Source organism: Mauremys reevesii, linkage group 4 (assembly GCF_016161935.1).
Source record: "Mauremys reevesii isolate NIE-2019 linkage group 4, ASM1616193v1, whole genome shotgun sequence".
NCBI classification, from domain to species: domain Eukaryota; kingdom Metazoa; phylum Chordata; order Testudines; family Geoemydidae; genus Mauremys; species Mauremys reevesii.
The window spans coordinates 83,796,944-83,814,860 of NC_052626.1; the positions used below are offsets into that span (position 1 = coordinate 83,796,944).

Sequence of the window (17,917 nt, forward strand, 5' to 3'; positions counted from 1 at the left end):
GCCTGGCAAGGTACCTAATCATCATTCGTTTCATTTAACAGCCAGGTAAACTGAGGCACACAGGGGTTAAGGGTGTAATTTTCAAATCACCCAATACATAACCTGCTCCAGGACACAGAGTGAATCAGTGGCTGAGCATGCCATAACCCTGGATTCTTGACTCAGCCCCTTGTTCTAACCATTAGTTGTCAATCCCTTGCCAAGTATATGATTTTACAAAGTTTTATTCTGCAAACAAAAGGCAAAAACTGTATTGTGCACAGGGGAAAGGAACATACAAAAATCTAGTTTTTTTTTTTAAATCAGCCTTTATGTAAATATTTTTAAAAACAAATTCTTTAATTTTTTTAAAAGTGATCTTCAAAGGGGAAAATAGTTTTCTCATTTGATTTTTTTTTATTATATTTGAACATAGTCCAAAACTTTTCATGCTGTATTTATCTTTTATTTCTGCTTTCCCTCTCCCTTACAGACCTTTTTTACATTAGAAATATTAAGTCTTTACTCCTCTGGTTTTGCTGAAGGACTCCTTTGGCCACTGAAAAATTACCAGGATCACTACAAGGATGACGGATGGAGGTAAATGTAACACTTTAGACACACAAGGTTTTATTTAGTTTATAGACAGATGGGTCCAGGGTTTGTACATTAGGGTGCATAGGGTTTTCCCAAAAAGCTTTTCTGTACACAAAACCTGTACCATTTTATCTATACCTGTATAGTGAAAGTAGTACAAGCCCACCACCACCACCCAAGTTTGGCTGCAGCAATACTGCTATAAAGGAGTTTATCCCAGTATAGCTCATTCCCACAGAAGAAGGAGAATAGGTTATAATACAATTTTCAGTAGAAAAATCACACTCCTATCTGAAATAGCAAAAATGTACCACAACTATGTACAGACCAGGCCTAAATATCAACAACGGTCTAGATACAGAAGCAGTCGCTAGCCAATATAGAGACTACTTAACTTGATGCAGCAACAAAACAAGACATTTACCTCATTCCTTCAACCAGGGTTTTGGTCTGATGCCCTTTTTGTTGTTGTTATTGTATTTAAACCTACCTCAAAAGTACACAGCATTGGTCCCAGGATATTAGCAAGAAAAGGTGGGTGAGGTATTATCTTTTATTGGACCAACTTCTGTTGGTGAGAGAGACAAGCTTTTGAGCTTACACAGAGCTCTTCTTCAGGTCTGGGAAACATACTCTGAGGCTATGTCTACATTATGCAGATTTTAGCGACACAGCTGTGCCGCTAAAAGGCGAGCAGTGTAGCCGCTGTTTGTCAGTAGGAGAGCGCTCTCCTGCCGACTCGACAAAATTTTTGTCTTTCATGGGTGGGATGTGTGTTTTTTTAATACCTCTGAATGACAAAAGTTTTGTCTTTCACTTGCCAGTGTATACAAAGCCTGAGTGCCATAAGTAGTTAGCATAAGTAGTTAAATATTTCAAGCGTCCATTCAAGATGAAGTCGCCCGTTAACACCACTCTTGTCACAGGAGGGGGCTGTTAGTGGGTTACAGATTGTTGTAATAAGCCATAAATCCAGTGTCTTTATTAAGTCTACGATTTCTAGTGTCTAGCAAAGTTATGAATTTAAGCTCCCAGGCTTGTCTTTTGGAAGTGTTGTGCAAGTTTCCTTTGAAGATGAGGTCTGATGAGTCAGATACAGAACTCCCACACAAAAAATGATAAAGGACAAAGAACATTATCACCGATGGGCGAACACTCTTCACAAAACGATTACTCTGTATCTGACCTCTCAATCCTCATCCTCAAAGGAAACTTGCACATCTTCTTCAAAAGAAGAGCTTTCATTCATAACTTTGCTAGACACTAGAAATCACAAACTTAATAAAGACATTAGATTTATATCAGAGGGGTAGCCGTGTTAGTCTGGATCTGTAAAAGCAACAAAGAATCCTGTGGCACCTTATAGACTAACAGAAGTAAATTATTAGATTTATAGTTTACTATAACAATCTGTAACCCATTAATCCCCTCTTTTTTAATCCTATGACTGCAGAGAAGTTAACTGGCACTTCACCTTGGTCTCTTACAATATGGGTAAACTATTTATGCTAAACAATCTATTCCACCTTGTATTTAGCTGTGACATTCTGATTACCTTTCCCAGATCTGAAGAAGAGCTCTGTGTAGCTCAAAAGCATGTTTCTTTCACTAAGAGAAATTGGTCCAATAAAAGACATTACTTCACCCACCCTGTCTCTCAGGTAAAATATAAAAAAGAAGCTAGCTGGGACAGCAAAACACTACTGCTTCATATGCAAGTTCAGCTGTTATGTCCATTCAACATTAAAAATTCTCTCTTTGCCACTGCACCAGTATCCTGGTCACTAAAATATGCATTACAAAATTGTGAGGCTAACAATTTAACACTAACAGCACCAACTGCATTAAACCTCTGGCTACTCCTGCAAATGATCTGAAGCAAGGTTTACATGCTTTGCTGGGGGGGCAGATGAGTGGTGTTTGACAATGGCTTTGGCACAGGTATCTGCATCAACACAAAATGCAAAACTCCAGCCTCATTCTCTTCCTGTGTATTTAGATCATTTGAATATTTTGTAATCACTGATTGATGATGATGATGATTCAGTGTGAGTTACTTAGGGCTTGGCTACACTTACAAATTTGCAGCGCTGCAGCAGGGTGTGAAAACACACCCTCTGCAGCGCTGCAAATTGCGGCGCTACAAAGCGCCAGTGTAATCAAAGCCCCAGCCGCCGCCGCTGCCGCTCGCTGTCCTTCCCCCCCAGAGGGGAGGAGGAGCAGCGCTGGCGCGAGAGCTTTTTCCCAGCGCTGCTGCTGCGCGCTGCTTTCAAGCGCTGCGCTGCGCGCTCGCCAAGCGCAGGCGCAGCGCTTGGCGGCCATAGCCTTACAGCCAGGGAGCTGTTGCACAGTAGAGGAAGATGAGAGAAGAGCTAGGTTACTATGATTAGGATATGTGTGTTTAGAAGCATGTCACAAGATATTTGATCATATTACTCTTGTAAAGTCACATGGTTAAAATGCCTGCAACTCCCTCTGAAAAAGCAAGATTTGGCACTATATTTGTCTTAGGGTGACCAGACATCAAGTGTGAAAAATCAGGAGAGGGGGTGGGGGTAATAGGAGCCTATATAAGAGAAAGACCCAAAAATCGGAACTGTCCCTATAAAAATCGGGACATCTGGTCACCCTTATTTATCTTGACATTTTGAGAGGGAGGGTTGGCCATGGGCAGCTACTTTCAGTAAATCCTACACAGTTAAATCCAATGGAAAATTCTGTCCTCTTCCTCCTGCACAATGAAATTTCTGCTAATGGCCAATCTTTTCTATTCCATTCTAATTATCACAAAGACTACTTACATTGGCAAAGCTTTATTTAATTTTACAGAGAGCATTACATCCTTTATTGAGAAACGCAAATTAAGAGTTGCAAAAGACTAGCTTTGCTACAGCAGGTGTTTCCTAATGTCTCATTATGCTCACTCTAGCAGCAAACACAAGACAATAAAGACAAGACACCCCACCCAGCACTGTAATTTTTAGGCACCACACAGTAAAGGTCCTTCTAAACACGTTCTCTGCAATAATTCCCTCCCTGCCACAAGCCTCCTGATAGTTTGGGGAGGGATGCAGGGAATAACAGTTCTTACCTCTGTACAAGAAAAGCTCAGTGACACAATCCAGTCGATCAGGGAAACAACCAGTGTCAGGATATAAGCCAGCAGCCATTTCGTTTTCCGAAATTCTTCCCAACCAATTAAATAACTCTGGAAGGCAAACGAAATGTAAACAACTGTTTAACCATAACAAGTTGAGTGGGCACTAACCTGAAAAGGAAACTGATCCAAATACGCTGCAAAAGATGTGTTATTGTTAAGGGTATGTCTACTCTGGCAGAGTTACAGCACCGGCAGTTACAGCGCTGCTCAGAGAGCACTGACAGCTGCCTGCGCAATACCATGATCACATTTGCAGCACTTGCAGCAGTATTTGGAGCTGTGCACTCTGGGCAGCTATCCCACAGAGCATCTCTTCTTCTTCTTCTGCCACTAAGAGTTGTGGGAAGGCAGAGGGGGTCGCGCGGCATCTTGAGTGCTGTCCCAATGCCCTGTGACGCATTGCTTCGCATCCCAGCAATCCCTGTGCTTCCATCTGCATTTAGCGCCATCTTTCAACAGTTTGTGTACTGCGCTCCCTGCCTCTTCAGTCTGTAGGAATGGATCCTGCACTGTTGACCAATATGCTGCTCGCTCTCACTAACAGCAGCAAGATATCTTCCATAATGAACACAGCCTGTGGAACATGTGGGGACAATAACGATAAGGCCCCCTCTACAGTGCTGGTTCTCCCCAAGAGCCACATGCCCCATGTACAGAATGGTCCTGGAACACTGATTACCCCTGCCCCTGTGGCTGCTCACCATTTTAGGAGTCTTTTGGCTCATGTGCTTGCCTGGGGTCACCAAGCTAGTGACAGGTTTGTGAATAGTGGCCGTGTTAAATCAGTGGTCTGTGTTATTGCAACCAATGCTGCTTCTGTAAAAAGTTGCATTTTGGCTTCACAGATGCGACCTTGGGAGCTGCGCAGAATTAGAAAGCGGTCATGAAGAACTACGGAGAACTTGCTGCGTGATGTTATGATGCACTCCGCAGCCGAAAAACAAGAATTGAAGGAGTGGCAGGACAGCGAGAAGGAGGACAGAAAGGAGAATGTGGCGCACCAGAATGAAGCCATGGAGCAGCTCTTAAATGTTATGGAGCACCAAGCAGACATGCTCCAGGCACTACTAGCACTGCAAACCGAGCAACTCCACACCTGCCCTCCCCTGCAGCCGCTGTTGCAAAACTCTTTCCCTTGCGCCCCCCAGACACCATCAACACACACTTACCAACCTCCTGGCTCCAGTCTGTACTCGCTGCATTCCACCCCTGCCCCATCACAGTCCAGCCCTGCGGACTCCCAGTACCCACTGCACTCAACCCCCGTCCTGCTGCAGTTTAGCCCTGCTCAAGTACAGTACCCACTGCACTGTACTCCAAAGGAGAAGGCTGGATAGGATACCTGGACATACACAAATCTTTAACCGTCCTGGGATCCCACCTACTCCTGGGACCCTCCCTTCCCCCATCCCCTTCAGTGCTGATGTGTTTTTTTGTCTCTCTCTCTCTTCTGGTTGTTGTTTTTTAATAAAAGAATTGTTTTGGTTTGAAAGCAATCTTTATTCCATTAATTGAAAGCAAACAGAGCCCTGCAAAGCAACAGGCAATTTTCTTACACCTTCATAGTGCATCATCTACACCAATCACAATTTAATAATTGGAGATATACCAATCTCCTAGAACTGGAAGGGACCTTGAAAGGTCATCGAGTCCAGCCCCCTGCCTTCACTAGCAGGACCAATTTTTGCCCCAGATCCCTAAGTGGCCTCCTCAAGGATTGAACTCACAACCCTGGGTTTAGCAGGCCAATGCTCAAACCACTGAGCTATCCCTCCCCTGCCTCCTAGCATTACAAGCACTGCACTCCTGAGCGTAGCAACAAAAATTAGTGGCTTTCAGCTTCAAATTGCTGCTTCAAGGCATCTCTGATCCTTATGGCCCCATATTGCGCCCCTCTAATAGCCCTGGTCTCTGGCTGTTCAAATTCAGTCTCCAGGCGCTGAGCCTCAGCACTCCAGCCCTGAGTGAAGCTTTCACCCTTCCCTTCACAAATATTATGGAGTGTATAGCATGTGGCAGTGGAGGGATAGCTCAGTGGTTTGAGCATTGGCCTCCTAAACCCAGTGTTGTGAGCTCAATCCTTGAGGGGGCCACTTAGGGATCTAGGGCAAAATCAGTAATTGGTCCTGCTAGTAAAGGCAGGGGGCTGGACTCAATGACCTTTCAGAGTCCCTTCTAGCTCTATGAGATAGGTATTTCTCCATATATTATATTATTAAGCATAGGAATATTGTCATCGGCCAGGTCCAGCCTCCCATATAGGCAGCACCAGCGAGTCTTTAAACGGCCAAAAGCACACTCAACAGCCATTCTGCACTTGGTTCAGCCGGCTGAACCACTACTTGCTTCTGTCAAGTTGCCCCGTGTATGGCTTCATAAGCCACAGCATTAAGCAGTCTCCCAGCATCACAATGGGCATTTCGACAGCCCCTACGGTGATCTTCTGGTCGAAAGATGCCTGCTTCATGCACCTTCCTGGACTGTGTTAATGTCTGTGAAACGCCCACAGTGATCTACAAGCACCTGGAGAACCACTGAGAAATACCCCTTCTGATTAATGTACTTGGTGGATAGGTGGTCTATTGCCAAACCTGGAATGTGCGTGCCGTCTATCGCCCCTCCACATTCAGGGAAGCCCTTTTGCGCAAAGCCATCCACAATGTCACGCATGTTGCCGAGAGTCACGGTCTTTCGGAGCAGGATGTGATTAATGACCCTGCACGCTTCCGTCAACACGAGTCCAACGGTTAACTTTGCCACTCCGAACTGGTTAGCGACCGATCAGTAGCAGTCTGGAGTAGCCAGCTTCCACAGTGCCATTGCCACGTGCTTCTCCAACGGCAGGGCAGCTCTCATTCTTGTGTCCTTGCACCACAGGGCTGGGGTGAGTTCATCACACAGCCCTATGAATGCGGCATTCCTCATCCAAAAGTTCTGCAGCCACTGCTCGTCATCCCAGACATACATGACGATGTGATCCCACCACTCAGTGCTTACTTCCCAAGCCAAAAACAGCAGTCCACAGTAGTCAGCACCTCCATGAATGCCACAAGCAATCTCATGTCATAGCTACTATGCGTGGCAAGATCAACGTCACACTCCTCTTGCCTTTAGAGTTTAAGGAATAACTCGGTGAGCAGGGAATCAAGGGAGGGTTTTCTCCAAGACTGCGGCTTCCGCCCTGGCCCTTATGTGGCTCGCCTTTGTGCAGCAATGGTCCCCCCACCTCCCCAGTGACAGGACAGTGGTGCAGGAAAGTTACCCTTAATGGGGCAAGAAACAAAGCAACTCTGCCAAAGAACCTGCAGCAGTGGGTTGGCCAGTATCTCCATGAGAGTTTGCCTCAGAGATCTCCAGGAGATTCCCATGAAGTGAAGGAGTCAATCAACACCCTGTTCCACCACTCAGACTAGACATGTGCTGGTACGCACATCATACAGACACAAGCCTACTTTCTGCAACCCTCCTGTTTGCGCTTTAGCGATTCCCAAAGTCAAAGCCACTTACCAGGGGCCTCCTCTCCTGTTTGCACTTTGCCAAGATCCGACAGCTGTGACTGGCTAGCCTCCTGCAGGGTAAAGAAGATCTCCAGGCTGCATGCATCTCTGACTTCCAAGTCGTCCTCTGCCTCTGGGTCCCCCTACCGCTCCACATCCTCGTCCAAGATTTCCTCCTCCTGCTCGGACCACTCTCAAGTGGCACACAGGCCACCAAAGTATCCACAGTGGCCTTCACAGTGGAGGTGGGGTCGCCACCGACTATCATGTCTAGCTCTTTGTAGAACCAGCAGCTCATGGGCGCAGCACTGGAGTAGCACATTGCGGGAGGCGTTCCGCAGCTTCTTCACTTTGACTCTGCACTGCAGTGTGTCCTGGTCATGGCCCCTTTCTGTCATGCATCATGAAATCTGTCCATAGGCAGTGGTGAGCTTGAGCCAGTTCACACCAGTTCACAGGAACCGGTTGTTAAATTTAGCAGGCCTTTTAGAACCGGTTGTTCCAGGAGTTGCGGCTGTCCCGCAGTTGCGGCGCCGGCGCCGGCCCCGGCCCCCGCGGCCCCGGCCCCCGCGGCCCCGGCCCCCGCGGCCCCGGCCCCCGCGGCCCCGGCCCCCGCGGCCCCGGCCCCCGCGGTTGTGTCTCTGGCCAGTGCCAGTGCTGGTCCCGGCAGAGCGGCTCCAGGCAGCGCTGTAAGGGGGCAGGGAGCAGGGAGGGGTTTTTGGACGAGGGCAGGGGAGTTTGGGGATCATGTGGGGTGGATAGGGGTAGGCCGGTCAGAGGGAAGGGAACAGGGGATTGAATGGGGGCAAGGGTCCTGGGGGCAGTCAGGAAGGAGCAGGGGTTGGATGGAGTGGCGGGGGCAGTCAGGGATAGGTTTTCCCGGGGTGGTCAGGGGACAGGGAGAAGGGGTGGTTGGATGGGTCAGGAGTTTCAGGGGGCAATCAGGAATGAGAGGAGGGGTTGGATGGGGCACCAGAGGGTAGTCAGGGGTCAGGGAAGAGGGGTGGATGGGGCAGGGGCCCCGGGGGGGGGCATCAAAGAACGTGGGGGGTTGGATGGGGCAGGAGGCCCGGGGGGGGGCCGCCACAACCCTCTCGTGGGGTGAGGAGGAGGGAACCTGTTGTTAATATTTTGGCAGCTCATCACAGTACATAGATATCATAATTCCTACGGCTGGAGCACAGCTGGGACTGGACAGCCTCCTCTCCCCAAATGCTGATGAGGTCTAACAGCTTGGCATTGCTCCAAGCGGGAGATCATCTGGTGCGTGGTGCAGGCATGGTCACCTGGAAAGATGTACTGAGACCACTGTATGCGTCACTGAGCAAACAGGAAGAGGACTTTCAAAATTCCCAAGGAATTTAAGAGGTGGGGATGACGTTTGGTCACCTGAGGGCAAGGCAATAGAGTTCAAATCGATGACCAGAGAGACGAGAACAGGCATTGTGGGACGCCTCCCGGAGCCAATCGCAGCGCTGTAATGGACCGGGGTGTCTACACTGGCACTGCAGCGCTCTATCTCCAGCGCAGAAAGCTGTACGCCTCTCATCAGGGTGGTTTTGTTACAGTGCTGCAACTGCGCAGTGTCTGCTTGAAAATTGGCTTAGCAGTGTGTACACCTTGGGAGTTACAATGCAGAAAGCTGCTTTACTGCACAGAAACTTGCCAGTGTAGACAAGGCCTCAGTCTTTGTTTGCAAATATTTCCCATGGAATGTGGAAAAAACACCTTACACTGACACCTAGAATTCTTCTACTAGCAGAGCTAAGTAAGAGTCAAGAGAAGTTGCAGATGTTCCTCACAAACACATGGTAAATATCTGTGTAGTGATCAAAATGCTGATCCTTCCAAAACAGGAAGCATGTAAGGGTTCAAATTTCAGAAATTAGTCTGAATCTGAGCAAGCTGGATCATTTAGGGACCAATTCTACAACCATAACAAAAATAGTAAAAATACCTGGCCAAATAAGGTCAGCCAGATCTGGCCCTTAGCAACACAATTATCATTTTATTTACTGTCAGTGAACAGCAGTCTGAATTTAAGGAAATATGGTTGTATTTTTTAGAAATGCATGACTCGTATCTCCCTAATTTTGAAGCGTTTTTGCACTGTTTTTATACATCAACGTGAAGTTGCATTTTTTCCAAAATTTAAGATATAATCAAACAATGCAAATTCAAAACCTGCAAACCTGAATATTCTTTCAAATCACACCATCTCCCAAAATATAAAGAAGGGACAGACAGATCACTTTGACTGTGTCTACCATCAATATGCTGAACAAGCACACATGCTTCTTACATACTGCAGAGACCATGACTTTGCTCACCTTCACAGAGACGTCAGCTATAAAGACGAGGAAACAAAACAGCTCTATACTTTCAGTCAAGCCACAAGGAGGCTCCCAGGCTGTGCCGCGATATCGTATATCTGACGTGACAGTGAGCGAAGAAGGGGTTTCAATGAAAGCCAGAGCCAGGATTAGAGTAATGGTGAGACTCAAAACCCTGGAAGGGTGGGGAACATAAAGACAGGAATAAAAGGAAACAGACACTGGTCACAAAATTAAGTGAGATATCAGAAGGATATCAAATTTCATAATGGTATTAAGCTTAATGAATATAGTGGAAACCATCTGAAAGCACTCTATCACATGCCTATGCAGTACAGGACTTTTTGTCTACATTTAGAATAAAAAGGCCAGCCTCAAACCAAATACCACAGCTTGGAAAATGTTGCTCCTTTAATGGCACAGAAAAATAGATGAACTAGAAGACACACAGTTGCTGCTGCTTAATTAAATGCTAGTAACAAAACACAAGTTTGAATAACTGTATGATCCTGCAAACCCTTAATTCCCGCAAACAGTCTTTATTCATGTTACTAGCCCCATGGAATTCTACTGAGCTATCTCCATGAGAAAGAGTTTACAATACTTGGTACTGTCCATTCTTGTCACTTTCACATTTATTCTTCATTTTGATTTGCTAGAAAAATTTGTTTTGCAATAAAACAACAATTATTATATTAGCTACTCAAACTAACAAAATACAGAGACAAGATGTCATTTCAAAACCCACTGCTAAATTAGAGAGACAAAAAGAGCAGAATACCAAGTTCTCACCACTGGCAAATTTTTGAATAATACCATCGATAAAGCCACAGGGATTTGGAGTCCACTCGGTGGTTTATGGAACGATACTGGAGGCAGGAGGCAAAGCACAGAAAAGTAATTCAGAGATCAAGCTATTTAAAACCTAATTTGAGACACTTTCAGCTTTATACTAAGACATAGAGGCTACTAAAAAAGAAAAATTACTGTTCGCATTAAGTGAAGTCCACCAATGACTACCCCTTAGCTTGCACACATGTGAAGAAAAAGTGATATGGGAAAGAAACTGCTTTTATAAAGACCTCTTCATCCAAAGACCTCAAAACATGTTACTCATATAAATTATACCTCAACACCTATAGAAGGTAGGCATCAATTATTGCCATATATAACTCAGTTAACTGTGATACAGAGAGGCTAACTAACTTGCCTAAACCCTTGCAATTATCCAGTAACTGAGCAGGAAATAAAATTCAGGAGTTCTGACAGTAGCCTCCTGATCTATCCAATAAACTCTCACCAAGTTTAATTATTACCCTCACTTATTTAGCATTCTTTCAATCTAAGGTTGTTCAAAATACCCTAAGTAAATGTGGAATAAACGGATTCTGAAAATAAGAGCTAGCCTAAGAGCTGTGACTTCTGCGACCTCCATGACTAAATCATAGCCTTCATTATAACAGGTAACAAATACATACCACTGTAGGCACAGTAAGAAAGAAACAAATTCTATTTACCTGTATTGCATCTTCAATAAATACTACAGCTTGGTTTATGTAAAGATCATGGTCAGCTCCAGCAGCTGCGAGGTTAAAAGAAACACTGGTCATTTATGTTACCTGGGCAAAGCCTGCCACACCAATTATTAATTACGGTAGCAACGAGGCATCCCCATCACGGTCCAAGACCCCAGTGGGTTAGGTGCTGTACAAAACACAAAACAAAAAGATAATCTGTGCCCCAAAGAGTTTACAATATAGGTATAAAACAAGAGACAATAACAGAAAGGGGAGCAAAAAAACAATCAGATAATAAAAGTCAGCCCAATATGCAGAGGCCTCAGCACACCAACTTGCTTACCGTTGTCAAATTTTATCATGTTTTTGAATGTGGATTATGAAGAGCTGAAGCTTCTTTCCTATCTTATAAACACTACCTTAACTGAGTTAATACGAAATAAAGAAATCTACTTTTCTTTTCACCATTTACTCTGGGTTTACTCTCAAATTCAGAAGTGAATATAGACTAGTCTATATATAATCAGTTTCACGTTCAGGTCCTCCTGTAGCCTGTTTCTAAAGCAAAGTGTTTGGGTTACAAGCTTTACAGGTCATTTGTTTCGGGGGGGGGGGAGAGCAACCTTTCCCCATGAAAATGTCAAAAGATGTCATATAAAAATAAGCTTTTACAAAACCAAAGGCCAACAGAAAGCTTTCAAAACCTTAAATTTGGAACAAAATTTGTCCAAACTGTGTCCCTAAAATGGCCCATCTCCTGCAAAGAACCATGCCTCTCAACAAGGCCTAAATGTGGAATACAATGTGTGGCAGTGTGCCAAAGTGAGGGATAAAAAAAAATAATTCAGGAAACTTAAAATGATTTGTCAGTGTAACAGTTCTTTAGAGTAAATAGCTCTTTCTATAACCTTTTCATCATTTCTGATGTAAACATTTTCAACAAGGGGGCATAAAATTTGTGTGGACCATTGGTAACCCTGAGGCCAAAATGAACAATATCCCTCAAAATGTAGTCTCAAAATCAGAGATATGTAGGGCTGGAAGGGAAATCATTTAAGTTCAGCCCCTTAAGCTGAGGCAGGACCAAGTATACCAACACCATCCCTGACAAGTGTTTATCTAATCTGTTCTGATGGGGATTCCACAACTTCCCTTGGCACTTAACTACCCTTATAGTTAGAAAGTTTTTCCTAATATCTAACATAAATCTCCCTTGCTGCAGATTAAGCCCATTAAGTACTTCTTGTCCAACCTTTAGTGGACATGGGGAACAACGGATCCCCGTCCTCCTTGTAACACTCAATGTATCTGAAGACTTATCAGGTTCCCCCATCAGTCTTCTTTTCTCAAGACAATTTTTTTAACCTTTCCTCCTAGGTCAGGTTTTCTAAACCTTTTATCATTTTTGTTGCTCTCCTCTGGACTCTCCAATTTGTTCACATCTTTCCTAAAGTGAAGCACCTAGAACTGGGCACAGTACTCTAGCTGAGGCCTCACCAGATGCTGAGTAGAGCAGGACAATTACCTCCCATATCTTACATAGTTCAGAGTCTGCAGGAAACCATAAAAAATAGGTAGCTATGGCTTTAAAAAAAAGTATAATATACTTGCTATTTGAACCCTCACTTACTCCGCAGGAATAATCTCAGTCCCTATTAATATTACCTACTCCCACACACGTGGTATAAGAATGAGATTCTTACATTTACACAGCACCTTTCATAACAAAGGACGGACACCAATGTCTATCATAAACTACACACAGAGCTTCACTGAAAATCAACCACGTGTCGGCAATGAAGGTCACCATCAGCTGAACGCACATGGTGCACAACAGTATGGGGAGTGGGAGAGGACATTATGGACAAGAACACAAGGATAACCCCTCTTCTAAGAAGAACTTTAATGTCTATGTGAGCAGACAGGACTTCTATTTGCAAGGTCTATTAAAAAGACACACACATCCACACATTGAAAGCTTCTCTACAAAGGGAAATTTATTGGCATTACTATTGTTAATTATTTTTATTACCAGAGTGTCTGGATCAGGACCCCATTGTGCTAGGCACTGTACAAACACAGAACATACTGGTATAGCTTTATTGCTATAGTTATAATTCCCCATGTGGACACTTTTATTCAGTGTCATAGTAGCCTTTTTTCAGTTTGATGTTGCTAAATTATGTTGATAATTGTATCATGCCAGTAAGTTGCCCCATGTAGACATTAAGCTCTAAGTAACTTACACTGCACTCAGCATCAGGATTTCTTTGTCAGGATTTGAGTATTTGATTCCCAGAAGCCTACTGCTTTGCTGACAAAAACATCCCTTCCACTACGAGGGCTCATAGAGAGGTTAATCAGAGAAAAGGAAAAATGAAATAAATCCTGTTGGAATAATTTCTAAGTGACTGACTCTTACCCAGTTGTTATTACAGGCACAAAGGGCTGCATTTCCAGTCAGCAAAAGTCAGAGATAAAGAAAATCAGAACAATTTCTCTTTAATGGAGTCTCAGCCAAATTCTTTTTTGGTAGCATCTATAGTCCAACACAATTTTACCTTTTTAAAAAAAGATATATAGCTTCAAAATTCTGCACCTGATCTTGATCCTACTGAACTCAGTGGAGTGGTGCCACAGATTGAAATGGGAGAAGGATGGCGTCCTCTCTTTTTATATCTACCACCAGGGTAGGATACAAAACAAAGGAAAAGCTGATAGCATGTAATGAAGTAAAATAAAGCATCACTACATAACAGTTATATTATCATAGCAATGTAGGACTGCAAGAGACCTTGATAGGTCATCTAGTCCAGTACCCTTCACGAAGGCAGGACTAAGTATTATCTAGACAGGTTAGACAAATGCTTGTCAGGGTTTGTTCTTAAAAACGTCCGACGACGGAGATTCCACAACCATCCTAGGTAATTTATTCTAATGCTTAACTACCCTGACACTTAGGAGGTTTTTTCCTTATGTCTAACCTAAATCTCCCTTGCTGCAGTTTAAGCCCATTATGAAATTATCAATCCAAAATTCATTAACAAAGTCTGTAGTAGGTAGAAGCAAGAGTGAAAAGTGAGCACTTCCACCTTTATTTTGATTATATGCCTTTGGAATCAAGGAATCTTTGATTGCCCCAGTAATTAACCCAGTGAAGGGAACCAGAGACAGTCCATGCTTGTAGGGGAGGAGGAGAAGAGTCCCCCTCAGAGAACAAATGATGACAGGGCCCAGACACACACATAATACATGCCAATGACAGGCTCTAGAGTGCCTGAATTTTAAGGGAAAATGCCAGCTCCCCATGATGTTCCTATAGCTGACAGAAGTTCAGTAACAGCACCTCCAAACTATCCCTGCAGGACATGGCAGTCAAGGAGGCTGACTGGGACATTATGAGAACAAAATTGATCCCATAGCTAGTATAGCTTTGCCCACATCCCTGGTTCAAAATCATAATGCATTACTAAGCAATATGCACCGATGAAATGAATTCCCAGATGACTGATCTGAACAGCATTCAATTTCCTAAGAGGTCAGAAAACAATTTAAAAATTTCACTGCATATTTGTGCATAACAACCACATCTTTTTTAAACAGACCCTGACATCAACCATGAAGACGAATGCAACAGAAATTAAATTGCTTTGAAAAAAATACAGAGGCTGCTTCCAAACAGCAGAAAAGGCCTTTATTAGTCTTATCTTTTTAAATCTTAGATTCCCCATTTGTGTGACCACAGAACAATAAGGGCAAAGTTGATTACAGGAATATTGTCAGGAACTGTGGAGTGGGGGGAACGGTTAGAATGGGATTTTTAAAAGCACCAAGTATTGACTTAATTCCGTTCCCATGGATTTCAGTAAGAATAGTGTTAAGGCAATGCTGAGCACTTTGGAAAATCCCACGCTTAGGTTTTATATTAAAATAAATGTGTTTGCAGTTCTAGTAAAGATAGTTTTGTGTGATTTATGCACTACCAAGAATGCACTACTCAAAGACCTAGTCTACACTCAAAGTCAGGTAGACATAGCTACAGCACTCCAGGGTGTGAAAAAAATCACACCTCATAGCACCATAGCTATGCCAACATAACACCCAGCGCAGGCACAGCTAGGTCAATGGAAGCATTCTTCTATCAACCTAGTTACAGCCATTCAGAGAGATGGATTACCTACAGTGACAGAAAAAACCCTTCTGTTGATGTAGGAAGCATCTACACAACGGCACTACAGAGCCATAGCTGTAGCAACGCAGTTATAGCGCCCATAGTGTAGACATGATTGGGCCCAATTCTTCTACCCTTATACTGAGCAGTATTTAACACGAGAAGTCAAACAATGGAAGAAGTCAGAAAAGTTACTGGACAAGGCACCCTCCCACAAATAATCTACAAAAGAAAACATCAGTGGCTGGGACATGTGCTGAGAATGGAAAGAGAACACGTACCAAATACTGCCCTTGAATGGAAGCCAGAAAATGCAAGAAGAAAGAGAGGAAGACCATGAATAACATGGAAATAAACAGTTCTGCAGGACATCAAGCACCTCAACATGAAATGGGAAGATTTGGAGAGAAGAGCAGTTGACAGGCAAGAATGGCAAATGTGGGTAGCACAATGTGCAGCAAAGCACGGGATGGACTAAGTCACACAATGGTGAGTAAGTAGCATTCAGTTCAAGAGTACTACTGAGTTCAACACAAAACTGGGCCACTGTGACACAATTATGTAAAGTGCCTGCTACAAAAAGCTTGCAATCTAAGGCTGGGATTTTCAAAAGAAGCCTAAGGGAGTTAGGGGCTCGATTCTTACTGAAATTTGATAAGAGTTATAGAGTTAGCCACCCAACTCTTGTTGAATTTCAAATGGGAATTAAGCACATACTTCTCTTTGGCTCCTTTGAAAATCCCAGCCTAAAGACAGTGTGAAGTTTAGTTTATACAATTTTCCACAAGACCTTCCCTTCAACATAAAGGCATCTTAAGCACCCACTTAAGACGTCTACATCTCTTGTAAGAGAGAGGAAAAAAAGCATTTAGCTCTTAACATAAAAAAATCTGAAAGAAAACAGCATGATGCAGGAGTGGAGGGTTGAGAAAAGGTTAAACCTCAAGTCTTCTTGTTTTTCTTCACTCATTATCCCTAGTCAGCTGGCTCATCCAAAACAAGTAAGTAAATAAATCAGTGGCATAGTGACAGTAAGTAATGCAATGTGACAAATCAAACTGAAATCCACATGCCAGCTATGCATATACACTATCAGTCTATGGGCATTTAAACCTGATACACCAGGGCTTGTCTACACTGGGAAATTGACAGAACTATCTTATTCCAGGACAGCTAATTTGGAATAGCTCCTTGTGTGGAAATCCTATTTAGGAATAAACAATCACTTTAGTCTGGAATAAACAGTGCACTTCCAAGGCAGAGCAAACTGTTCCAGAATAAAATCACCTTTATTCCAGTACAGAGTGTCCAGATGTGGAGCTACACCAGTGCACTTTATTCCACCATCAACTACTTCATCAGTTTCCCCCTGCAGACAAGCCCTCGGTCTAGAATGATTAGGGGCATCATTCCATTGGCCCTGAATCTCTGTTCTGCAGCTGCCACCCACCCTAGAGTCACCAAGGCCTAGGTTCTGCAGGCACCAGTCCATATGCTACAGGCACCGCCCAGCAGGCGCTGAAGTCCCCGTTCTATGGGCTTGTCTAGGCAATACCCCCGGGCACTGATATCGCTGATCCAAGGGGCCTTTTAAGCTCTAGAGGCTCTGCCCCCTCCCCACGGGCTGCAGCGCCTATGCTCTACGGGACAAAACCTACCTACTATGGGCTCCCCCAGAGGGGCAGGCGCTTATGTAGGTGCCACTTTACAGAGCCCCGTCCCCGGGCAGGCCGCGGAGCGCCCCAGGATCTCCGTGCCCCAGCGGGACCCCTCTGCGAGGCACCAGTCCGTGGCACCGTGCCCGAGGCTCCCCCGGCCCCACTCACCGTCCTGGACGGTGCAGGAGGCCGCGGGCTCGGGGCAGTCGCCGGCCCCGAAGGTTCCCCGGGTTGGGTAGCCGGGGCCCGCTGTCCGGGCAGGCAGCAGGGGCTCCTTCTCGGTGCCGGCTTCCTCCTCCATGGACAGCGGCGGCGCCAGGCTCTCCCCTGCAGCGGTTCCCAGCCGCGGCCGCCCGGCTCCCAGGGAGAAGGAAGGCAGCAGCAGCGCGCACTCCGCCGGGGGCTCTGCCCCGGGAGAGCCGGCTCCGCCCGCTACACGTGACCCGGCAGCCAGCGGGAGGAGGAGCCGCCTGACCCCGGCCCGGCCGCCCCTTGGGGGACTGCAGTGCTGCCGGCGGGCGCTCGAGGGGGACTCGCAGGGACTAGGATCAGGGGTAGCCAGGGGCTTCAGTGTGCGGCGGGCTGGCTGCCCCTCTTCCTGGCTGGGTGACTCACAGCTATGTCAGCGTGATCGCTGCTGTACCAGGCTCGCTCCTTCAGCTGTATGCAGGGGAGTCAGGACATAGGTGATAAACACTTTCATTTCTCCACGGGAGAGTATCCCACAGTCACTCCTGCTGCCTTGGTTCACACTGAGCAGAACTATAAATCTCCTGAAGGGCTGGAGCCTACATTGCTAACACAGCATCATGATTGTTGTCGGTAAAGCGCTATTGTCACAGCTGCACAAGACAGCAAATCAGGACTCCGTTTTTTAAAAAATCTGCTTAACTGGATAGTACAGATCAATTACCTGGCCTGATCCTGGAGTAGTTCTGCTGCCATTGGTCTCTCCAAACCACTGTATAGCTAGACAGCACGGTACTTCATTTGCAGTAAATATGG

The 17,917-nt window shown here is 45.1% G+C and overlaps 1 protein-coding gene across 5 annotated transcripts in view; it reads right to left on the reverse strand.

The window, feature by feature from the left end:
* TPCN2 (two pore segment channel 2) overlaps positions 1-17,584 on the reverse strand; it is a 57,318-nt gene extending 39,734 nt beyond the window's left edge. Inside the window, exons 1-5 of one of the 5 annotated variants that reach the window (XM_039537785.1) lie at positions 17,081-17,321; positions 11,084-11,148; positions 10,359-10,435; positions 9,564-9,741; positions 3,668-3,784 (exon numbers count right to left, since the gene is read on the reverse strand). In XM_039537785.1, coding sequence (XP_039393719.1) covers positions 3,668-3,784; positions 9,564-9,741; positions 10,359-10,435; positions 11,084-11,148; positions 17,081-17,213 — 570 coding nt within the window. In that variant the 5' untranslated portion in view covers positions 17,214-17,321. Of the gene's footprint in view, positions 1-3,667; positions 3,785-9,563; positions 9,742-10,347; positions 10,436-11,083; positions 11,149-17,080; positions 17,322-17,527 lie in introns of those variants that run through there. The other 4 variants (XM_039537784.1, XM_039537786.1, XM_039537787.1 and 1 more) reach the window with 4 other exon arrangements.
* Positions 17,585-17,917: the final 333 nt, after the last annotated feature.